A 27,213-nucleotide genomic window follows, 5' to 3' on the forward strand; every position below is an offset into this window, starting at 1 on the left:
CATACATCTGCACAAGCACTGCACACACATGAAATGAAAAACATGCACACCCACACTTACGAATAGATAATTCTATAGATTATATAAGTTTACTTATAGTACTAGTATATTGTGCTGAAAAGAAATGTTCATTTGTTCATAAGCATGTTCCATGCAGTGGCCTGAATTAGTGGCTATTCTGATATACATGAGCTGAGTGGGACAGTGCATGGCCGAAGGGGACTGCCTGTGAGAAGGCCTTTTGTACCATTGCCAACACTAAAGTAGTGATGTCAGTTACAGAATGTAAGATAAAGATTAAAACTATTACGAACTATGTCTGTGTTAATTCTAAGCTCAAAATTATTTAAGTTATCCAGTATTTTTATAGCTTGGAGCTCTCTTTACTGTGAGATATAAAAAACTTGTGATTTAAGAGAAATTAGGGAAAAAAGCATGAGACTCACCAGTACTAAGGAAAGTGCCAGGTATAAGGGTGATAATAAGTAGATGACTTTGGTTACGCACAGAGAATTGTTTTACTGAGATTTATAACTTTCTTAGTTTAGAGAATGCTGTTTGTAGCATATTCATATGTGCACTATAGGGCTATATAGTTCATGTACAAATAAATACCATGCATGCACTGATACTACAGAGTGATTCACCTGCTTTGCCTTTGTGACGCAGGTTAGTTTACTTTAAGTGCAGTGTATTTTTTTTACTTGATATTGGGAAAGAAGACAGTGTGACTTTCAGATGTAGAAGAGTACAATGGGAGGCTTCAGTTAATTAAATCTGTTATCACCTGCAAGGTACGTTTGGTATGATAGTACTGGTTGTATTTTTTGCTTTCGTAATGTAAAAAGATAATTTAATTAAGATATATGATGCTTGATTTTCCATTTTGTAATAAAAATATTATTAATGCCTAACCCGTCTACTGAAGCTAAAAAAAAAAAAAAAAAAAAAAAAAAAAAAAAAAAAAAAAAAAAAAAAAAAAAATCTGACTTTCATTGAATTACCATAGCATCATCGTAACATATTTTTAGCTTGTCTGTGTGTAGTATAGATATAATATATTATATAGTATGTATAATTCTATATATTTATATATATTTATATTATTTATAGATCGGAATAGATATGTAGAATGATGATATATAGTTATAGATTGAGAATATCGTAATATTATATATGATATATGTTAGATTTATATGATGTAAGAGGATAGATATCTATATATACATAGACTATATATAGGAATAGATATATAATATATTATAATATATATGATATATATATATATATATTATTATATATATATATATATATATATCTATATATATATATTTATATGAATAGCAAAACATCTTCCATGCTGATACATGAAGAAAAAACCCACAATACAAAAACTTAGATTATGAAATGAGACTACAGTTTCGAACCACGGGATTCCCATCTAGGTCGGAAAGATGGAATCCAGGTGGATTTCGAAATTAGTCTCATTTTCAATAATCTAGTTTTTTGTATTGGGGTTTTTTCCATACTATATATATACATATTAATACATATCTATAATATATTACATATATATACATATATATATTATATATATATATATATAGTAATATATATATATTAATACATATATAATATATAATATATATATTAAATATAGTTATAATATGTATGGTTGTTATGTTATGTTATGTATGCATGCAAGTATGCAAGTATACATGTATGTATGCATGTAGTTTGTATATGAATGAATGTATGCTATAGATGGAGATAGGTATTAAAAATTATAGGTATAGGAGATATATAATTATTATATAGATATATATAGATGCTTATATAATATGTATATTATAGATATATTATATAGATATAGATATATGATTGTTAGTGATCGAGGGATTGATGTCGTAGATAGGTAGGTAGATTTGGGAGAATATATTAACCATACTTTATAGATACTTACAGATGAGACCTATATAACACACACCACACACCACACACACACAGAGATAGAGATATAGCTATATAGATAAGATAGAGAGAGAGTGAGATATATATATAGATATATTAGATAGTAGAGTATAGAGAGGCATGGAGAGAGATCCAACATATATACACAAAGACACACCATAGACATACAGACATCCATACTACAAAAGACACACAGAAGACCACACATACAGAGGGTACAGACAGACAACATCAATAATACACAAATGACATACACACATACATACATACATACCACAGTAGAGAAAGACATACCGAAATACAAGAAATAATAAATACTAGAAAACATACATACTACAGACATACAGACAGACAGATCATACATACAGACAGACATAAATACATACATAAATACATATCATAGACAGACATACATACATACAATACATAGCATACAGACAGACATACATACAGACATACCTACATTACAGACATACATACATAACATATATATAAACACATATATAAATATATACAGACATATATATACCTACATAAATACATACTAATACATAATACATACATACATACATACATACCTACATACATACATAATACATAATACATACATACATATACAAAATAATATACAGACACTAACCTATACACACATACATATACACACATGCATATATACATACATATATGCATATATACATATATACATATAGAGTGAGAGAAAGAAAGTGAGAGAAAGAGTGAGAGTGAGAGAAAGAGTGAGAGTGAGAGAAAGAGTGAGAGTGAGAGTGAGAGTGAGAGAAAGAAAGTGAGAGAAAGAGTGAAAGAACGAGAGAAAGAAAGAGTGAGAGAGAGAAAGAGCATGAGAGATGTGAAAGAAAGTGAGAGAGTGAGTGACAGAGAGAATGAGTTGAGTGAAGGAGAGTGAAAGATAGAGTGATAGTGAGAGAAAGTGAGAGTGAAAGAGAGAGAGATATTGAAAGAGAGTGAGAGAAGGAGAACAAGAGAGTGAGAATGAGAAAAAGAGAGAAAGAGTGAGAGAGAGAGAATAAAAGTGAGAAGGAGAGAGAGAAAGTGAGAGAGAGAGAAAGAGTGAGAGAGAAAAAGTGAGAGAGAAAGAGTGAGAGAGTGAGAGAGAAATTGAGTGAGAGAGAAAGAGTGAGTGAGAGAGAAAGAGTGAGTGAGAGAGAAAGAGTGAGTGAGAGAGAAAGAGTGAGTGAGAGAGAAAGAGTGAGTGAGAGAGAAAGAGTGAGTGAGAGAGAAAGAGTGAGGAATAAGAGAGAGAGAGAGAATGAGGGAGAGAGAGAGAGAATGAGGGAGAGAGAGAGAGAATGAGGGAGAGAGAATGAAGGAAAGATAGAGAATGAAGGAAAGATAGAGAATGAGAGGAGAGAGAGAGATGAGAGAATGAGAGAGGATGGAGAGAGATGAGAGAGAGAGAGAGGAGAGGAGAGAGAGAAGAGGGAGGAGAGAGAGAGAGAAGAGAATGACGAGCGAGAGAGAATGAGATGAGAGATAGAATGAGAGAGAGAGAGAATGAGAGAGAACTGAGAGAGACATGAGAGGAAGAGAGAGAGAGAGAATTATGAGAGAGAGAGAGAGAGTGAGAGAGAGCGATGAGACTGGGAGAGAGAGGAATGAGAGAGAGAGCGAGAGAGATATGAGGAGAGAGAGTGAGAATGAGAGAGAGAGAGAGAAGAGGCGAGAGAGAGAGAATGAAGAGAGAGAGAGAGAACGAGAGAGAGAGAGAGAGAGAGGAGAGTGAGTGAGTGAGTGAGTGAGCGAGAGTGAGGGAAGTGAGTGAGTGAGACACACACACACACACACACACACACACACACACACACACACACACACTACACACACACACACACACACACACACACCACCACACACACACTCACACACCACACACACACAAATAATAGTAATATATACATTATAGATATAGATATATATATATATATAGATATATAGCGATAGATATATGACTAGTATATATACTACGATATATATATGCTAAATATATATTCGAAACATATATGCTATTAATATAGCGCAGATACTATGCATATAGATGCTAGATATGCTATATATGCGAGATAGGCATATATGCTATAGATATGATAATTATAATAGAGAGTAGAGAGATATATAGAGATTAATATACGAGATAGAAGGATATAGATTAGTAGATATATAGATAGATGATTAGATATATATATATATATATATAATATATAATATATATATGAGATGTATATATATATTATACGTATTTTAAGGATATATAATAGTGAGAGATAGATAAGAATATATAGATAATAGATAGATAGATAGATATGCTGATAGAGGTCGACATGATAGCGATATAGATAGATATACGATAATATATATAGAGGATATATATATCCATATATATAGTATAGAATATTCTATATACATATATATGCGATTATATGGCTATATATGTATATAGGACTGATGCTATAGATGCTATATATGCTATTAATGATATATATATATATATACTCTATAAATAATATAGAGATAGATGGAAATAAATATACATATATAGATATATAGATAGAGTATATGAAGTTTTAAGTATAATTAGATAGATATGAGATGAAGAGAGAGAGTAGAGAGAGAGATAGTAGATAGTTATAAGTATATAGATATAGAGAGCATATAATATAGAGAGATAATAAATGATAGAGAGGCGAAGAGGGAGGAGAGTATATTTATATATATATGTATATATCGATCGAATAGATAGATGAGATAGATATATATACACATAGAGAGAGATAGCATATGAGATATAAAATAGATATAATAGAGAGAGATAGAGATATATGGGACCTAGAGATATATAGAGAGAGAGATTATATATATATGTATAGAAGATATAGATCGATATAGATGATCTAATAGATAGGATGATAATATAGTTAGAGACATATAAGATATGAATAGAGATATAGATAGAGAGATAGAGGTAGAAGGATTGTATAGATGAGATATAATTCGATAGACATAATATAGAGAGATAAGGATATATATATATATATTATAGATATATATATATCTATATAGATGGGGAGTAGGAGAGAGATGTAGGCGATAGAGTATATATATGAGAGAATAGTAGTAGATATATATATATTAGAGATATATAGTAGACATATTATATAGATTATCTAGATATAGTAGATATTATAGATACATGATATAATAATATAGTCAGATCGAGAGATAGATACCGGATAGTATATATATATATAGATGATATATATTATACTATAGAATGATATAGATATATATATATATATATATATATCTAGATGCTTTATAGTATATATTCTATATATAACTATAATATATATATAATATATATAATATAATATCTATTCTCTATTATATATAGAATATATTCTATATACCAGACATAGATTATATACATATATTATGATATAATAGATATTATATATATATAAATCATATATAATATTATATATGTATAAATTATTATAGTATGTATGTTTGTATGGTATATATATATATATATATATTATATCTATAATATAATATAATAGGTATATATATGTATATATATATACCATGTATATATATATGTATTTATATAGTATATATATGCAGAAATGCATTATAATATGTATATATATGTATATATATGTTAGTAGACATGATATATATAAAAATATAGATTAAGCGGATCTAAATATATATATATATATATATATATTATATTTCTATATAATATATATAATATATATATTATAATATCGTAGATAGTATCTATATGATATATATATATAATATATAGAGATATATTATATCTTAGTATAATAGATATATATTACAAGATAATTATATATAATATTTATCTATGTATCCTATTTATTATAGATATATATATTTATATATTATATATAGAATATAGATATATTATATAGCATAGATATCATGAGATAGATATAATAGTCTATATAATTATCATAATATAATATATAGATTATATAGATATATATATAAGGATATACAGATATAATATATATATATATATATTAGATATATATATAATATATAATACATAATATAGATATACAATATATAATATAATATTATATAATAGATATCTATATAAGAATATATATATATAGTATGTATAATAGTATATATATACATATATATATAGATATATATATATATAATATAATATATATATATAATATATGTTATAGCTATATATTATTTACTCATGCATTTATTTATTATAGAAATCATATATACTTGCATGTTTGCTTTGTTAATGGCAAAAGTTGGCATGCTAGCATAGCAAGCAGTAGTTGTACAGTGTAGTGAACTTTTAGTCTTTTTTATCCATATTTATGGGGTTCAGTTTGAGGGAGGCGTTTCTGTGGATAAGAATTTACTTGCTGGTTTCTCAAAGTATATGAGAAGTGGATATTTCATGCATGCTTGTTGCTGAATTTTGTTTTAATTTGGAGACCTGAGGTAGAAAAAAGTTCAGAATGTAAATCTTTATGATTCGTTGATGTTAATGCTATTTGTAGTTTTATATACAACAATTGCAAATTTACAGAAATAGTGAGGGTATGCCATCTGGGGGCAGCACACCAGTCCATATGTTGAGCAAAGCCAGGAGTACCCCAGCTGTCACCTCGCCTCTCACAAGAACACTAGAGAAGGCTTTTGTCACAGGCCCTGAGTCTCAGTCCAGCTTAACCTCAGTCGTCCAAGTCACACAGGAGGGAATAAATGACAGCTCTGGAGAAAGACCAGCTGATGTGTCCCAGGAGAGGTGATGAGGAACAAGAAACCACTTCACATACTGGTCTCAAGATTGTATATCAGCTACAGGGTTCGAATACCAATGTGTTTTTTCCCATATGTTTTTCCTCGGTGGAAGGAAGATATTCTTTTTAAGAAGATTCAGTCAGACGGATATAATTATTATATAGAGAGAGACTGATTAAAATTAATGTTATGAGTTTATGATTTAGCTTAAGAAATTGTTTCCCAGTGTCAACAAAAGCTTTAATAAGATTAAAACTAGTAAGATCAATGAGGGTCTTGAACACCTTTGCTTTCTTTGTATTATAAAATGCCTTGATGACCCATATTGTAGAAGAAAAGCTAATAGTGTATTACTATCTTCTATTTATAGTGTACAACATGGGAGATCATTCATTTGTCTGTGATACTAATAAATCTGATGTTATTTGTACCATTTATATGCATTAAAACTATTTGTATATTGGTTATGTACCATTATATTTTCAGTTAGTTTTGGTTTCAAAATAAATTTTGGTGTGAATAGTTACAATTTGTTCCATAATTGGTGTGAATCTATAATGTGTACCTTTGTAGAATTGGTTTTCTAATTTAGATCTGATATGACCTGATTCTTTCATGTTATTTTGAACAAGCACAAAATGCTATTGAACCCACCGCAGCGTGCCATACAAAGAGGAAAGACAGGAGAATATTGAGTGTTATATACATTTTTGTGAGGCTTCTTTGTGAAACTAGTCTGTGAGGAGTAATATGCAGTTTTGCTTTGAGCATTCATTGTGTATACATTTATAAGAGTTAATTGAAAAAAATACACAGTATGCACTGTTGACTACTGTTCATGTCAATATGACTATGTGTGCAACCATTCACATGCACATGTACACATCTGTAGATATATGCATGCATAAGTTTATGTGTATCCATACATGCAAAAGTTCATGTGCAAACATGAATGCATAAGCAGATCTGCACACAAACGTGCACCCCCCCCCCCCCACTCACTCACATTCACACTCTCGCCCTCAGATTCACACAAACACTCACACTCACACTTACACACATTAGCACTCACACATGCACTAACACACATACATAAACACACACACACACTCACACACTCTTACACTCATACAAACACACATATCAGTACAAAAGATAAGGATGTTTTACACATAAATGTATTAACTTTTGTAAGGTTGTATATGGTTCTGTGAGATGATGGTTCAGAAAATTTAAATTATTTTTATATTTTGTGGTAATTTGAGGAATTTGGTACAATTATGAACTACTATTTTCTATATGTTTCAACAGAATAAAATCTAATTTAGTAATTACTTTGACGTTATTCTCATTTTTTCAATTTTTTTTGTTATCTGTAAACAATAACAGACACACAATAAGCTCTTTAAATGATGAAATTAATCAGTCCCTATTTTATTGCATGTCCTTTATCTTAGGTAAGAATATTGCTTCTGTGTGCATTATTGTATGGCAATTCTTAAGAAGTTCATTTTGGAATCTCATTTTTTGCGTTTCTGATATTTCATCCTGTTTAGTCTGCAAGATTCAGTGTCAGTTTATGTATTAGCATTTTTTTTTGTGAATTTATCTTATCAATGTTAACCATAACTTTAGAGCCAGATCTTTAATGAGTTAGGCAATTAGTGGTCTCATATAGCTTCAGATTTTCCACATTTGCTTTAAAATAGACCATTTTACACTAAAAATTTACCATTTTTCATAAACTAGACATGTTACAATAAGTGGTAGCATTAGGTCAAGTGATCTTTACTTCTGGGAATTCTATTCTTGTATGGATCTTTACTCATTTCTTCCCTCTCTACTTTTTTCAATTCGCTCTGTGCAGCTCTGTACTCTTGAGTCTTAATAGACAATAGCCATAATTATATTTAGTCTTATAATGCAATGAAAAAAAAGACTTCTTCTTCTTGATATAAAGCGAGTATGAATGTCAGTGTCATGCAATTATGTAGCTTGTTGGAATTATCCTCATGTATTATGCTTTTCTAATATGTTTATAATATGTACCACTTATTTATTAGATGTATTAGAAAAAATGTTGTATGATAATGGAGGGTATTAGAAATTGTAAAGTACCAGATGAACATAATTCTAGAGATACAAATTGTATCACAGTTGCCCTATTACATGGCCTTGTGAAAATAAGCGTTGGCCCGTGTATGTTTCTCCAAGCCATACTTTTGATTCTAACCGTCCATCCATTTTTATATAGCACAATGTATTGGGTTTGTATAGTATGTCAGCATGAATAGTATTTCACTGTCATTTGTTCTTCTAAAGTAAAGCATAGGTACAGAGGATTAATGTTGAATATCTTAAAGGGGGGGAGATGTATGCACAGCTAGAATATAATTTGTATCTGATATCTAGACATCTCATGGATAATCTTTCGTATGTTGGCTTTTTTTTTTATAGGCGGTCTAGTCAAGGACAAATTTTGTATTAGTTCTTCTCATGTCGAAGGAAGTCTTAGAAATTCCAGGCTAGTGATCTGGCGGAAATATTTGGACGTGTTTACTGAAGGGAATTTGATTTAATATCCATTTTTTTTGGGGCAGAGTAATTTTTAATGGATTTTATGATCTTTTTGTTGCTCAAGACACAATTTCTTCTTAGTTTGGAATTTTGTTGGATCATTCTTGAAAATTGTTACTTTTACTATTTTATGTTAAGGGTTGTCTGGCAGAGAAAGAAATTACTGTAGTTAATGATGGGGTGCTTATTACAGTAATTTCAGTTCGCGTATGAAATTTTATGATGGATGAAAGTCCTTTAAATATTTTGATTTTAGATTTACACAAAAGGTTTAGATTATAGGGAATGGAAGAAAATTTGTAAATATGATATTTTTATGATTTCAGGAAAGATACAGATATTTGCTATAATTTCAGACAATATACAGATACAGATATTTATGATTTTAGACAATATACAGATAATTGTTTATGTATCATAGATAGTAGCCGGTAACAGGGTAGATATGACAGCTTACTTAATAAAGATACCAAAAATGACAAAGCCAAATTATATGTTTCACAAGTTTTTGCTTAGGTATGCTAGTAGCACAGATAACACAATACTAAAGTAATTATATTAGGATTTTATGAAGCCAGTGATATTTTTTTTTTCGGGAGTGGGGGGGGGGGGGGAAACCTCACAGATTTTCAGGTTGTAAGAATGAGTGACATTTTGATTTTGGAAGTAATGTTTCTTTTTTGTTATTAGAGAAGGAATTAAGAATTGCAACCCACTCACACTGTTACAACTGGGTTATTGGGGAAAAATTAGTAGAAATTAGAAATTAGATTTGAAGATTTATTTTTTCAAACATTTTTTTTTTTTTTATCCATAGAATCTCAGGTACAGATGATACAGTTGCCAGTTACTAATGTGTTGTAAGTGTTGTCTTATAGGATACATATTATTATCCTAATAGAATCTACATTACAGTTCTTTGTTTGTTGATTATTGTGAATGACCTGAATTTTGTATATACTGTTATGTATTCCTTGTTTACAGTGGTTGTTTAAGCACAATTTCTCTGGAATTGAAATGTGCTTCCTTTCTTGATTATAAAACATATCTTGCTATGTTTATGGAATTTGAAATGTGAGATTACGATGTAAAAAAAAAAAAAAAAAAAAAAAAGGTTGGCTCTATGTTTAGGCAGATTCTCAACAGGTTTTTCTCGGAATGACAGCAACTGCGAGCGCTGTTGGTACGACTGTATTGAGCATAGCTTGCAAATGTTTTGTTACTTGTTAATAAATTGTTTGTTAATGAAATAATTATAACATGAAGCTTTATGCATTTTTGTATCTTCAACATCCATGATTATTATATATAATTGAAACATAATAGCATCTATAAAAAGGTCAGTTGATAATATTTAGTGTATAAAATAAGAAAATAAAATAATAAATTTCCATTAATTCTTCTTATTACATGTGGAAAAAATTTGTTTTGCAGAAATGCCTTTTAATATTTAGTATTTTGATGCCTAAATATTTATAATTCAGGGAAGATATGAGAACACAAGTTATTTAATTTGATTTTTTTTTTTTTTTTTTTTTTTAATTCACAAATGGACAAAATGATAACTGAATGCAAAATCCTCTTTGACAGATTAGTAAAAAAAAAAGTTTTGCTATTCCATAAATCTAAATAACAGTCAGACAAAATATTTCTACTATGGAAGATAACCATATTTTTCTTTGACTTTACATTGATTATAAGTTTTTTTCATTTACATTGATAAGTATGACAAAATAGAGTACTATTAATTTACCTATTATAAGTTATTCATTCCACATATTTAAGCATGCAAATTCCAAACTACCCTTCTACAACTGGCAGTCAAGAATAAAACAAAATGATTTTATCTCACTTTATTCAAATATTTGTCAAAGTCAAATAGGAACAAAATAGAATAGTTTCCGTGACCACCGCTTTTCTGATGTCTGGCCTTCGACTTCACCAACAAAGAATTCTTACAATAGCAAGACTTATGATCAGTATAATTGTGAATAAGGGTATAGTTGGTATAAGGGATGGGAAAATTCCATTTACTCTGCTGAATCCAATTTCTGTAGGTTGTCTGAAAATTTATCAAAATATCAAATAACCAATAGTGTTCCATGGTATACTTTTTTTTAACTTAAAATAATATATATAGTTCATGTACAGACTGCTCTTACTTTGAATGACATCATGTAGTTTTCTCAATCTGGACAGAATCATGAGTTGACAAGGATATCAAAATGCAAGGTTAATTACCCTGTTAAGGCTGAACATATATTTTTAAAGTATATGTAATAATATAGAAAACATGTCATAAAATACACATATTGTATAATCTTTTGTAACACTGCTGTTATGAACACATGATATACCAAGATTACCCAGTTATATTACTGTGAGGCTAATACCAGAGACTAGACAGGAGCATGTAAAGTATGGAATAAAGCTTCATTTTGTAGTAGAATTATTATGAAACTATTGGCATTGCTGATGATCTTCCTTGTTGAGGGACACATATGAGTTAATGCCCAAAACAAATGCACACTATGCACTTGTGTACATGTACATGCACACGCACACACCCGCAATGCGCATACACACACGTGCATGCACACCTGCATGTGCATACAGATGCAGACATGCACATGCATACACAGGCACACAATATGCACGCAGACAGGCAGAATCACTCATAAAGCATGAATAAAATAAGTTGCCAAATGTTTCAGTTTTCACATGAATTGTATAGTCTAGCTTACAACATCTGGTGAAAATTGCTTCCCAGTTTTTCATAGAAATTACTCAAGCCTACATCCTTAAAGTATCCTAATACAGATATCAAATATATAAAAAGTAATCCTAGTATTTTCATTTACTTACTGAGATATGTAGACCTACAGTGTGGGTTAATGGACGTCACATGGTACAATAAATGACAACGGATGCTCGGAATTCTACAACCACTGTCAAATATTTCATGTCCTTTTTGGTGATGGCAAATATATGACAATCTGAACAGCATAAAAATAATGTAAATCTGTATACTTTAAAATAAGTCAGATAAAACTAACATAAAAGATATCTATGGTAAATGAAGATAAATATAGCCAATAACTTCAAAACAAGAGTAGGATTCACATAAGCTGCCATGTGTGCAATTACAAATTGCATGAGGCCTGAAACACACAAGTACTATGTGTTAGGTATGTGCTAATGAAGCCTCATCTGTGATAACTAAAAATACAAATCTCAGAAAGTCAACCAAGTTCTCTTTAGTGCAATGGTGAAAAACAACAGAAAAGTAAACTGAGTATAACTACATATCACAGATATTATATGGTCAAAAACAATATTACATGAGCCACTGGAGCAAAAATTCTTCAAGACTAGGGGTAAAAGCTACAATGATCAACCAAGCACTGCATAACGTCCATTCTTGAAATTTCCAATAACTTATATGTCTGTGGCATCTAGTGTTTAACTTTGAACATTGTGTATCTCTTGTAGCACACCCTCTGATTAAGTTCATTTCCATGAAATACATCCAAACAAGTGCTAATTAGAGAATACAGAATCCCATAACAACTATATAGTATGGTGTTCAAGTCATATATCTCATTTCAATGGATATATCATGGACGCTAAGCAGAACATCACCACATTACATTCATATACTCCTTTTAAGCAACCTGTCATAGAACACACTTGATTGCCATAGAACACACATAATTCTACTCAATGCTTCTAAGAAAATGAACATTTACTAAAGATAAACTGACAGTACACTAACCTCTGCTCTTTGCTAAAAAAGACTTAATTAGTCATGTCAGTAAAGACAAGCAAACATCACAAAAGTTATTACTATACAGCACTAACCATAAGTTAACAGATACTAAAGACCTATTATACTGTACTTCTGATGGGTACACCTAAAATAGACTGACCTAGTAATTCTTTTCTCTAGGGATCACACTACACTTCAAACTCCAACCAAAGTACAGTTATTGATTGGTTTTTATTGAATCATACAAGGCAAGTAGCATTATAGTGAGGGCTTGTATGTAAGTAGGAGAAACAGTGAGAGCTAGGATATCAAGTGATCTATGATCAACTATGAAATAGTTTCAAGCAAGAGTTGGTAAAGATCTGAACTTTATATTGGAAACACTGAGCAGAACAAGATGAACAGTTGTACATTATGCTATTCAAACAAATAAAAAGAAATTCTAAGAAAAGAAAAAAACTTTCAAGTGATATTAAATGAAAAGAGGAACATGATGGCATTATCTCCTAAAAGGTGGGGAAAAAATCTTTTCCTTGGCATAAGCCTATAAAAGTACAGTAACAAAAAAATATGTATTGGTCCAACCAAATAACATGAAAGAAACTAGAAATAATTTGTGACAAAGTTTGTGAGAAAAGATGTCTTCAAAAGCACTGGATTATCAAACATTGTGACTAATCTGTCACACCCTTCCAAAGAATAATTTGAGACATTTACTAACAACACACTTACTAATGAAACTGCTCTAACAGAGGATGTGACATTAAGACTGATATGGTATTACTCATATTATAGCATACTGTATATTACCCATTTTATGTCATGTCATATCACAACCTCAGTTACCTACATGATTATACCTAATGCTAAGCTACTAAATACAGGTCCTAACTGGGAGATGAGACATCTTTTGCTTTAAATAAAACAATCTTTTATATTCAGGTCTCAATACCTTAAAACAGCTGCATTTGTGACTGATATTTAAGAAAAAAAAACATTGATTCTTCATGCATCACACCTGACACTTGAAATAAAAAATTTAAATTTAATGTGATATTTGAAGAAACTCAATCGTGACTGTGAACAATTTTACATAAGACAAATGTGGTGGCAACTGTAAAAGAAACAAACATTTATATTGAAAATGTTTCAGAGCTGCAAGCTGTTTTCTTGCATTTGCTTCCAATGCAGAATATCTTCATTTTCCCATTTTCCTACACTACTAGCTTATTGCATTATCTAAAAGTTATGGCAACCTTCATTTTTTTTTTTCCTATTTTTTAAAATATATATATATTTTTTTTAAACAGATCTTTATAAAAGCCACTTCCATGACTCTGTCATACATGAAGCGCAAAGGGACACTGAAATGTACGTGACATTAATACTTTTTCACTTTAATACTTTCTGTTATATATATTGCTAGAGGATCACTTGCATCATTTTCATCAAAGGCATACAACTACAACTACAAAACTCATCATTCAAGGCTCTATATTGAGTTTTGTATAGGTTATGGCAGTTTGATTTGAAATCTCTTTTTAACAATTATATATGTATGTATATATAACTTATCTACACAATCATTCACTAGCATCTCAAAGTTCTTTTTATCGCTTCAAATGAATACCCAAGCAATGAAACAATAATGCTTAAGAAGTCTAAATAAAGCTTGTAAGAATACAAAAGAGAGGAACAATTTGCACTATTTCTCTCTCTCTCTCTATTTTCCTTAATTGCAAAATAATTTGTGAGCAGGCAGAGGAAAGAGAGAGAGAATAAAAGAAAAGGAGAAACATTATAAAAGGTAAAAGAAAATTAGTCCTTCTCTGAATACAATTAATATGAATAAATAAATACACAAGACACAACACACATCACATATCAAATATAATGAACTGAAAGAAACACAGGATCAGGTTTTTTTTATTCCATTTTCATAAGAATAGAACCAACAATAATAAACACTCAAGACAGGGATGTATAATGTGCAATATGTCTTGTAAAATAATAATAATGATAATAAATACACACATGAACTGAATTAGAAAAGGAAATAGATAAGAAAAGAAAGTATATGAAAGGATAAGAATATACTAAAGAAAAGAAAGTATATGAAACGACAAGAATATATTAAGGAAAAGAACAAAACAGGATGAACTTATATTCCAGAATGAGAAAAAGCATCCATCTTGCCCTTTGGGTCACCCCCTTCCACACCAATGCCGAGTTCTTGAGCCTCCACCAATGAGAAGAGCATGTGAGTTGTGTGTGTGGAACACATTATCATTTTTCTGCAATGATCTTTCTCTTTTTCTATACCTCATAAACATACTAAAAGTTCTGCATCCTGCATGTTTTCCAATATTCATTCACTATTATTTTTTACTCTTTGTCAACCTGACAATGCAGTAAAGTCCCTTCACACATCATGCTCTTAGATCTAAAATAACTATCTTCAGAAAGAACAAACACATCCTTATTGTAATAATCTACAGGATCGAAAGAGTTGGAGGTTGCTCCATCTACTTCCAAAGTGTTTGTCGTGCCTGATTGGTGGAGGCTCGTGGATGTCAAGACAGGGGTGTCGCCAAGTCGCCTAAAATCGTCCTTTTTGATCTGAAAATATAGTTATAAAGTTCTTTAAGTATATATACATACATTTACCTTCTATTTTAAAAAAAGCAGAGTGATTGTGTGAAGCATATGCAATGGAGGCATGCATGGTGTACATCAAAATTAGAATTTGAAACCATTCTTTAAATAAAATTTTTAAGGCAACTTAATTTGTAAATCTTGAAGAAGTTTATCAATAAAACTTTTAGAAACTATCTATATGAAAAAAGAATAGGAAAATCTTGAACATAATTCACAAAACTGAATACTATTACTATTAGACGTATAAGAAGTATGTAGCATCAGACATATGATGTTCTGTGTCTGGGAATTCACTGGTCTGATCTGGAATGTGCTATCTTCCCAGATTTCTTCTTCTTCTATTTTGTCTAAACATAAACATTACAATGAACCTCATGAGGATGAGGACAAACAAAATATTACTTTGGCATTTCATCATCATTTCTGCATCAAACCAAATCTGTATTTGTCCATGTTTGAGTGTTCTGCATGTCAGCGTTTTGTCTTAACTATCTTCCCCTTTGACTGTTTAGTTAAACAAACCCTGAGTGGTGCGCAGGAAAGCCATGATCTGCCTGTCAGCATTTCACCGATAGGGGTCCATTTATCTTCTGTGGGGCTGTAAGATTCAATGGTGTCATGGAAGTGCTCCCAACCATCCTCTCCTCCAAGTATGTAGATCTTACTGTCAACCACTGCTACACCTGCACATACACAAATAAAATGTATATTACACTTCAAGCAATGAGTACTATCCACTAGAGTACAGATGAGAAAATCACTCTGAAGTAATTTACAAAAGAAATCGAGTCAATGAAGCTAGCAGGTAAGCCAGTCCATGCATGAGGTTCTAAACATAAAAAGAATATACCATATATGATATAAATTGAGAATAATGGATAATTCATAATCACATATGAATTTATGGAAATTATGTGATGGATCTGAAGGATACATTCTTCCCAAAAGTATAAAAGCATCAAATGGTGCCAAAAATATGGTGATTATCTTAACAAACACATTAATAATTATATTTTTATATTCCATATGAATACCAGTGGTAAATATAACAATAAGCTGATTTATAAGTGAGTATATGTTTTTCTGGATATGCTATGTGGCATAAATACAGAATATACACCTGGTCTATAGCGGCGCTCACACATGCCAGCCACAGTCTGCCATGTACTGGTTCTTGGATCAAACCTCTCTACTTTATTTGTATTTTCTGTTGAAGCATGCCATCCTCCTGTAAGGAAAAATGTGAATGGATGATACTATTACTACTACTACTACTACTAATATTGACCATGATTATCATTATTATCAGTATATTATTAACAATCATTATTAATATTAATAAAAAGACAAATAATTATCATAAAAACTTGAACCTACCAAAGATAAAGATTCAATGAAGAATGCTGCTGCTGAACCAAGGCGGGGATAGGACATTGAAGGAAGTTGCTCCAGGTGTCTGTGGGAGGTCAGTATACCTTGAAATTAAGGAATTCAGATTAGACACTGCTTAAATGGAATCTGATGAATAAAAATTTAATATCAAAATATGAAGGATTAAACAAAATCCACTGAGCCATGTCAATGCCATCGCCATACTCTAAGATGGCCCCCTCAGCAAACATTACAGCTTTCTTGGCAGGCGGCCACAGCAGTGATGTGAGCGAAACTTATTGGAGCAACCTCTCACGAGTTTGGTACGGGGATCATACGTTCCACAGAGTCAATCTTGCTGGACCCATCCCATACACCTACAGCATAAATACATCCCATCGAGAGAGGCGGCTCCGTAGGGATAGAATAAAACATTCAGGCCCGTGACAAATAGTGAGGCAACAATTATTAAAAACATTATAACTAAAGAAGCTGGATTAAAATTTGTAAATTGTGTCTGCAAGGCAGATTTGATTACCATTACAGTACTTTGACTGAATTTAAGAGGATTAACCCTTTCTTGTGATGCAACTGGATTCAGTTCTTTATCAACACAATAATCATGAAATAAATAAAAACTAAAAAGCTGATGATATAAGAGAAGAGCCTCTTAAAAGAAAGCCATAATATGTTGTGCAGGACAAGTTTTGAGAATGGAGACGGTAAAAAAATATATACATTTAACCAGTTCTACTGGTAAGCTGCAAAAACATAACATGTCAATCTATGCAAATGTACAACCAAACAAATCCTTACCTAATTCAGACTTGGCTTGACCTAGGAGCTAGTTGTTGCCAACCATCCAACACAGGATCATACCGACACATACACCTTGTACCAGTGCCATCAGGAATCGCGCCACCGCTAACTTACAGAACTTTTCTCCAGAAAACAACTAGTCCAGTTTACTGAAAGGGAAACCTAAGCATTAATCTCCCTTTTAAATTGCCTTCTACATATAAATATAGCTCTGAAATCAGAATATCATCTTGATTTTCATATGTGTGCATTACATATATGCATAACCTCATCATAAAACAAAAATAAAAGCTGCCTCTCAATAATACAAACCTTATAATCTAAAAGCAAATTAGCTAATGAACTATTTTAATTCCTATTCTGAAATGACCAACATTATTTTTTATTGTATACTTAGTGTCTTATTTTCATAAAATTAGTATACTCATTATCAGTGCCATTATACCAAAGTGTTAACCACTAGCACTGGGTACATTGCAATGTTCACTGTGGTTTGTTTTGTATATTTGTTGCACAAAGAGTGATCCCAAGTGCCAGCCATCAATAGTATGTCCTATGTGACGTCACGACTTTAGAGTCCTTGAATTTTCTGGGAAAATGTTTATTTTTTTAATGCTACTAACTCACTGGATCCCAGAATGGTGACCATTACGTTCATGAAAAATTTGACGGGGCTGGATGATCGGGACATTAATCATGGAACAATTTGGCTAAGGGCTGAGGTGACAGGAATGTGTTGTCATGAAAAATTAGGCTGAAGGCCAGGAGGTTGGAATGAATCCTCATGAGTGCACAAAGCTCTGGAAGAGGATAAGCCTCATGGGGCCCTTAGAAGGGGCTCTTGCATTGTTTTTCTTCCATAACGAGGGGAATTTTTGCTATCTATGAGCCATTATGTTCGGAAGAGTGCCAAAGCTCTAGGGAGGACACTATTTCCATGCTCAGGATATGATAATAAGAAGATATTAAAATGTCACAAATAACACAATGTTTACTTAATATGTTAGTGCCAGAGTTGTAGACTACCTTCTGAAAGAGTCAGCTCAACCATACAGCATGACACATGCAATATCGACTTGGAAAAATGGTAAAACAGCAAAATAGCCGTATATAGAAAAAGGGGCTGAAACATTGCACAAGGGGAGACATAGATTATGGATTTCAGCATGAGTGGTAAGTGGCGGGCCTACAAGCCACAGAGAAGAGTCCTCAAGTAACCCTATGCATGGATTGATCCTCCATGCAATAGCTAAATATCAATATAAAAAAACAGATGAAATGGTAGGTACTAGTAATTGACTCCTTGTGGGGGACCTAAGGTTGTAAAGCCAATCTAGTTGTAAATAACAACTAATAAAAATAAAATCAAACTGGACATAAATTTAAGAATCTGAAAAACACCCAATACTATATGAACCTGAAATGCTCAATGAATAAAGAGATGGAGACGTCAGCCTAAATCATGCTCAGAAAAAAAGACTAAGAGGAAATCAGCTTATAATAATAACCATACAGGCTCAAAAGACCGGCAATTAATAAGCTTAGAGGGAATCAAAAGTAGTATACTGCGGCCAATAAAAAAAGCCAATTAAAAATAGACTAAGAGGATCAAATTAATAGCTAGACCGCAATACCATCAAATGGTATCAACTGACAGATAATGTTAGCAAAATTTCCTTTAATCCTGTCTGACCAAACAGACATACAAATCACCATAAAACATATGCAGTATATAAAAATGATACTATGAGCACACCTCAGGCAAACGGCAGACAAGAGAGACTCCTCAGCAGTGAGCAGGTGGGTCGTAACATTCAACTGATCGCCAACAATAGTTGTTATCAGCACAGCCCCCCACTGCACAATACCTGCCAACAAATACAAACAAAATTCACATTAAAGCACTCATTCCAAACTTTCAAAAAAATCCTTAGTACATTTTCAAAAACAAAACTGATCCCTGAATAAAATGGTATATTTGGTCCATAAAGATATCCTTACAGTCGTTGTGTTCGTGTCCTTCGATGTCTCGTTCTCGGGATGGCAGCTGGGGGAGTGGTAGGGAAGGAGATGGTAGAGCATAGCACCCTCCTCCACTATAAACGGGACTTACGGCGAGGACCTCACGGCCATTTCTCTTCCCACAACACCACTAAAAAAAAGGACTAACAAGGCTATAGTATAACATTCTCCAAGACCTGCAAGAGAAAGAAAATAATAATATGCTACCTGTGTATGGTGTATATATATCACAAAGCCCCAAAATAAAAACAATCATCAAATCTCAACACAACAGACAATGACCTAGGAAGAGGTGCTCCGTGCTTGGAGGAATGGTGAACCAAGCTGTGCGCAGCTCCAAACACATGCTCTCCATTCAACTTACAACTCGTCTGCAGAAATGATCTCTACAATATTTTTCGACAGGAGATTCAACCATTATCTCCAGACTACATGGAAACTTTGAAGATAAAGAAAAACAAAACCTCAAAGTCAATTCAAATGATAATCAAGAAATACATTATAATATATAAACAACAATAATAAAAAATTATCATAAAACTGAACCTACAACAATATAAATGAGTCCATGAAGAACTGCTGCTGCTGAACCACTGCGTGGAATGATCATTGAAGGAAGTTGCTCCCATGTGTCTGTGTGAGGGTCATATACCTTGAAATTAAGGAATTCAGATTAGACACTGCTTAAATGGGAATCTGATGAATATAAAATTTACTTATCAAAATATGAAGGAATTAAACAAAATGCCTACTTGAGCCATGTCAATGCCATCTCCATCCTCTAAGATGGCCCCTCCGCAAACATACAGCTTTCCTTGGCAGGCGGCCACAGCAGGTGATGTGAGGGACAACTTCATTGGAGCAACCTCCTTCCACGAGTTTGTACGTGGATCATAACGTTCCACAGAGTCCAATCTGCTGGACCCATCCCATCCACCTACAGCATAAATATATCCATCGAGAGAGGCGGCTCCTGTAGGGCATAGAATAAAACATTCAGGCCTGACAATAGTGAGGCAACAATTATTTAAAAACTATTATATATAAAGAATATGGATAAATTTGTAAAGGTGTCTTCAAGGCAGATTCCATTAACAGTACTTTGCCTGACTTTAGAGATCTACCCCTTTCTTGATGCTGCAACTGGATTCAGTTCTTTAATCAACACACATAATCATGAATTAACTAAAAACTAAAAAGCTGATTGATATAAGAGAAGAGCCTATTCAAAAGAAGCCATAAATATGTTGCAGACAAGGTTTTGAGAATGGAGACGTAAAAAAATATACATTTAACCAGTTCACGGTATCTGCAAAAACATAATATTTCAATCTATGTCAAATTACAACCATAACAATCCTTACCTAATTCAGATCTTGGCATTGACATAGGAGCTAGATCGTGCCACTCATCCAACACAGGATCATACCGCCACATACACCTTGTGACAGTGCCATCAGGAAATTCGCCACCCGCTAAATACAGAACATTTTCTCCAGAAACAACTAGTCCATGTTTACTGAAAGGTAAACCTAAGCATTAATCTCCCTTTTTAAATTGCCTTCTACATATAAATATAGCTATGAAATTCAGAATATCATCTTGATTTTTCATATGTGTGCACTTACATATATGCATAACCATCATCATAAAACAAAATATAAAAAGCTGCCTCTCAACTAAATATCAAACCTTAATAATCTAAAGCAACATCAGCTAATGAACATTTTAATTCCTATTCTGAAATGACCCAACATTATTTTTTCTTGTATACTTTAGGCTCTCTTATTTTCATAAATATTATAATCATTATCATTGCCATTATTACCAAGTGTTAACCACTTAGCACTGGGTACATGCAATGTCCACTGTGGTTTTGTTTTGTATATTTTGTTTGCACACAGATTGCTCCACAAGTGCTCAGCCACCAATTAGTATGTCCTATGTGACTTCACCTGACTTTTAGAGTCCTTGAATTTTCTGGAAAATGTTTTATTTTTTTAATGCTATTAACTCACTGGATCCCAGTGATGTGACCTTCACGTCATGAAAACATTTGACGAGGGCTGGATGATCGGGACATGTAATCATGGAAAAATTTGGCTAAGGGCTGAGGTGACAGGAATGTGTTGTCATGAAAAATTAGGCTGAAGGCCAGGATGTTTGGAATGACTCCTCATGAGTGCACAAAGCTCTTGGAAGAGGATAAGCCTCAGGGGGCCCTTAGGAAGGGGTTCTTGCATTGTTTCTCTCCATAAACGAGGGTGGAATTTGCTATCCATGAGCCATGTTCGGAAGAGTGCCAGCTCTAGGGAGGACACTATTTCCATGCTCAGGATCCTGCTAATAAGAAGATATTAAAAATGTCACAAATAACACAATGTTACTTAGATATTGTTATTGCCCAGAGTTGTAGACTACCTTGAAAGAGTCAGCTCAACAATACAGCAAGACACATGACAATTATAGACTTGGAAAATGGTAAAAAAGCAAAATCGCTTATATAGAAAAAGAGCTTACAACATTGCAAAGGGGAGACATAGAGTCTTGATTCAGCATGAGTGTTCATGTCGGCTGGGCCTACAAGCCACAGAGAAGAGTCACTCAAGTAACCCTATTGCATGGATTATGATCCTCATGCAATAGCTAAATATCAATACTAAACAGATGAAATTGGTAGGACTAGTAATTGACTCCTTGGTGACTAAGCGCTTGTAAAGCCATCTATGTGTAAATAACACTAATAAACTAAAATCACACTGGACATAAATTTAATGAATCTGAAAACACAAATACTATATGAACCTGAAATGCTTCAATAATAAGAGATGGATGAAGCTCAGCCTAAATCATTCCAGAAAAAAAGACTAAAGAGGAAATCAGCTTATACATAATAACCATAATGCTCAAAAGACAGGCAATTAAATAAGCTTAGAGGGTCAATCAAAAGTTATACTGCTTTCCCATAAAAAAAGCCAATTAAAATAGACTAAGAGGATCAAATAATAGCTAGACCGCAATACCATCAATGGTATCACTGACAGATACTGTTAGCAAAATTTCCTTTAATCCTGTCTGGACAAAACCAGACATACAAATCACCATAAAACATATGCAGTTATAAAATGATACCATGAGCACACCTCACGGCAAACGGCAGACAAGAGAGACTCCTCCAGCAGTGAGCATGTGGGTCGTAACATTCAACTGATCGCAACACTAGTTTGTTATCCTCACCGCCCACTGCCACAATTACCTGCCAACAAATACAAACAAACTCACATTAACAGCACTCATGTCAAACTTTCAAAATCCTTAGTCACATTTTCAACAAACTGATCCCTGAATAAAATGGATTTGGTCCATGAAAGATTATCCTTACAGTCGTTGTGTTCGTGTTCCTTCGATGTCTCGTTCTCGGGGATGTCAGCTGGTGGCGTCTGTCGGGAAGGAGATGGTAGAGCCTCGCCTCCTCCACTATCACACGGCACTCCGGCGAGGACCTCACGGCCATTTCTCCTTCCACAACATCCACTAAAAAATAAGGACTAACAAGGGCTAGTCTCACATTCTCCAAGACCTGCAAAGAGAAAGAACATAATCATATGTCTACCTGTGTATGTGTGTATATATATCACAAAGCCCCAAAATAAAATACAATCATCAATATCTCCCACACAGACAATTACCTTATGGAAAGTAGGTGCTCTTGCTTGGTAGGAATGGTGAAGCCAAGCTGTGGCAGCTCCAAACACATGCTCTTCCCTTTCCACTTCCAACTCGTCTGCAGAAATGATCTCTACAACTTTTTCGACAGGGAGATTCAACCATTCTTCTCCCACGACCACATTTGTGAAATTTCTGAAGAGAAAGAAAAACCAATAACCTCAAAGTCAATTCAAATTATTAATCAAGAAATAAAGAGAGAATAAAATTATACAATGATCACCAGAATTATTATATCAATATGAAAAGAAAATGATAATAATAACACACCACCACTACTACTACAACTAATGGAAATAATAATATACAGAAACAATGAATTTACTAACAAGTTCTAGCCATCAGTTAACCAGTTAATATGCATTATGATTTGTCAGGAACTTTTGGTATAATCCTTATGAAAATACAAGGATTCCCTAGCTTTTTATGTTAAATAGAGTAGCAATAATAGAAAAAAGTGACAGTGCAGTAGTGATAATAACAATAATAAGAACAATACTATCAATAATAATGATAAAGATGATGATGATATGAAGCAATAATTGTTTCTAAAATTACAGCAATAAAAAATATCCTTAATGATTTATAACATAAGGTGCCTTCATTACCTTAATGTATAGGCTTTGGCTTTCTTGGTGAGCTCATGACAGGCATGTGCTTCGGCAAAGCAATGGATTCCAACACAATTTGATACGTCAATATGACGTTCCAGGAATCGGCAGCATGCCTCTCTCACAGCAGATACTTCCAATAGGTTTGATGCACTTAGGAGGGCCTTGAATTATGGAAAAAATAAATAGAGATTTAGATGTTCATTTCCTGTTTTAATGACATAAATCACAGTTGCTTAAAATACCAATACTGTATATTGTATATAGCAGGGAATAGTTTCAAGTTTCAGAAAATTTAGGAGATATATCTCAAGAACATAATACTATCAAGTATGAACAAGGAAACAAGAAAACTTAATTACCTGAACATTGCTCTCTGTGATTGTTATTGCAGAAGTATATGCATAGTCTAATAGTAGGGAGACCATATTCGCATCTACTCCACTTAAGGTTACGTGCTCTGATTGAGACTCTGCTAAGCTGCTCAAAAACATAGCCTGGAAGTAATTCAAATCACTGTTAATGTTTACTTAGAATGAAACAAAACAACTTGATAACCAAACATACTGCATCAATGTATCAATCTGTAATACTGGAATAAGATATGTCCAACTAGCTACTGTGTGTCAATGTGATTAAACAGCACTTAGCACTTACTCTAAAGTAGGGACTGAATGATGCCAACACTGATCTGTGTACAGGGAATGTCTGCCCATCTACACATAAGGTCACGTCACAGAAGTGTCCTTTTTTCCGCAAGTCATTTAATCCACCAAGCACCTGCATTAATACATAGTACTCAGAATTTACTGCTTTAACTTCGAGAATTCCTTTCACTCTGTGCTTATAAATAACTAATTCAATCTGTAATATTTAAGATTTCAAATATGTAAATTAACTACTGCTTATCATAATTTTTTATATAATTTTCCTACTCACAGCTTCTGGGTGGGCAGCATTGACAAACTTGCAGTCTTCACTTGGTGAGGACACCTGTGACTCTGACCCCCCTTCTGGCCCTGCCCTATGGCCAGCTGTAGTTGGCGTCTCTTTGCGAGACATTCTTCCAAGAAAGGGCTACCAATTCCTCAAGAATTTCTTATCCTCCATCCTTCCTCTGGAAGGAAGTAACACTCAAATAGTATATATGGTAAATGGTCAGTTTAACTAGATACAAGGCACTGGTCTATATAGCTTAGTTGTACCTTTCATATTTTTTCACTAGGTGATACCTCAGTTTTATATTGCCTTTTTAATCCTGAAGAAAAGGTTTCATGTTGTTTCACGGTCTGAGACCTCAGTTTTAAATTCGTTTTTACTCCTATGGAAAATCATGTGTAAAGAGCCCTTTATTCTTGGTGGCAATAAAAAATACTGAAAATGAGTATATATTGATACAGTTTAGACCTAAGATACATAAAGTTACCAATAACAGATAAATGAAGCATGTCCTATGGATTACTAATATCTAGAAAATGGGATATTAAATTCCTTCAGACAAAACATGACATTGCAAGATTGATATCTTCCAAAGTCATAATAAACATAATCAGCAGATATTAACCGTGTCAATGTTATTCAGTTCTCAACTGTCTGAGTCATTTCACTCCAACAATGTAAGTAAAACATATCATAAATAATGTTCAAAATCTTTCCTTTTCCCAAACAAATTATACATACTATCAGACATCATCCTTGATAATGTTGCACTTGCAAAATACACAGTCTGATTACTCAAATCTGTCAAATCTATAATACATATAAATGCATATTATGCAGAATATTTCTATCTCTGCACACCTCATAGAATAAGTAACCATACATTTCAAATAGTTGATACTAATATATTACTTCATCTACACAAAGACATACAATGCATCAATGTATATTCAACGCAAATATGCACAAAACAGACAAATAACTACCAGCCACTCTGTAAAGAAAAAGATGATTCATTCTAGATCATCCTGGAAATCGACGTGAAACCGAATCTGACATTTAATCCAAGACATGAAACGTGATATTGAAAAGTAGCTCAGCTATATAATGTTAATACTTCTCAACATTTATCATTAACTCTGCATGGAAAGGCAATTACAAACAAACACTATTTTCTTCCATCAATATAAAACCAGGCGTGAGTTCACAAACTTTAATAGGAATCGTAATTCTCCACAACTAATCGATTAGGTATCTTGGCTTATCTCTCCATAATATGTATTTGAAGACACTCATTTTGCTGTAAACCTAAGAAAATGAACATAAAATAAGAAAATAAATGAACGTCTTTAAGAGAAACGGTTAATAAACGCAAGATTATTAATTAACCTTCAATTCCTGCCTTGTTGCCACCAGCTGACCACAACAATACTAGAGGGACCGCTGTGATAAATATTTATGTGAAATGTCAACACTGTATAAATGGAGATAATTATAGGATGTTTCATATACTTGGTTACTTATGATGGATACAATGCAAAAACGAAGAAGAAATTACGTAAAATAAACAACAATGAGGTATTGATTTTTATTCCAGATATTGATTGAGAAGTATCATTAGTTATACATACAGAATACTTTGTACATCCTACAAGCACTCACATATACATATATCTCTATATACATACAGATATAATTAACATTATGAATACGAGTACATAGGCATAAATTCATGCTAAAAAAGAGTCGGAAAATAATTACAGTTATCTTGTATTTTGACTTGTGACATATATATTTTTAGATATTAATTTATTTAACGTAAATTACAGACATATAAAGTCTCGCTCCTGATATGGCATACTAATTGCAAGCATATATGACATATATGCCCTTTCAGCATGTATACAA

The 27,213-nt window shown here is 32.6% G+C and overlaps 1 protein-coding gene and 1 long non-coding RNA gene across 3 annotated transcripts; one reads left to right on the forward strand and one right to left on the reverse strand.

The window, feature by feature from the left end:
- Window positions 1-694: 694 nt before the first annotated feature.
- Window positions 695-7,081, forward strand: LOC119582495. The gene is made up of 2 exons (XR_005229639.1): window positions 695-794; window positions 6,599-7,081. It is a non-coding gene; the product is annotated as an uncharacterized LOC119582495 (long non-coding RNA).
- A 4,147-nt stretch (window positions 7,082-11,228) lies between these two features.
- LOC119582496 (kelch-like protein diablo) lies at window positions 11,229-26,752 on the reverse strand. 2 transcript variants are annotated; one of them, XM_037930785.1, is made up of 14 exons: window positions 26,695-26,752; window positions 25,306-25,483; window positions 25,024-25,146; window positions 24,729-24,863; window positions 24,364-24,530; window positions 23,719-23,890; window positions 23,412-23,609; window positions 23,173-23,285; window positions 21,394-21,548; window positions 20,782-21,002; window positions 20,576-20,681; window positions 16,938-17,042; window positions 16,340-16,500; window positions 11,229-15,778 (listed from the first exon to the last, which is right to left on the reverse strand). In XM_037930785.1, the coding sequence occupies exons 2-14, from the start codon at window positions 25,426-25,428 to the stop codon at window positions 15,545-15,547; spliced, it is 2,013 nt and encodes a 670-aa protein (XP_037786713.1). In that variant the 5' UTR covers window positions 25,429-25,483; window positions 26,695-26,752; the 3' UTR covers window positions 11,229-15,544. The 2 variants fall into 2 exon arrangements, with proteins under 2 accessions (XP_037786713.1, XP_037786714.1); XM_037930786.1 differs by having other exon boundaries at window positions 25,306-25,484; window positions 26,688-26,743.
- Window positions 26,753-27,213: the final 461 nt, after the last annotated feature.

This window comes from Penaeus monodon, chromosome 16, assembly GCF_015228065.2.
Source record: "Penaeus monodon isolate SGIC_2016 chromosome 16, NSTDA_Pmon_1, whole genome shotgun sequence".
In the NCBI taxonomy this organism is placed as follows: Eukaryota; Metazoa; Arthropoda; class Malacostraca; order Decapoda; family Penaeidae; genus Penaeus; species Penaeus monodon.

Bases quoted from the DNA above. Each gene is read 5' to 3' on its own strand.
- LOC119582496 (XM_037930785.1), bottom strand. From the start codon at position 25,428: ATGTCTCGCAAAGAGACGCCAACTACAGCTGGCCATAGGGCAGGGCCA. The intron at 24,864-25,023 runs GTAAGTGCTAAG...AATTACTTCCAG, and splicing joins CATTCAGTCCCTACTTTAGA to GCTATGTTTTTGAGCAGCTT. The intron at 21,003-21,393 runs GTAAGGATTGTT...TATGCCCTACAG, and splicing joins AATGCCAAGATCTGAATTAG to GAGCCGCCTCTCTCGATGGA.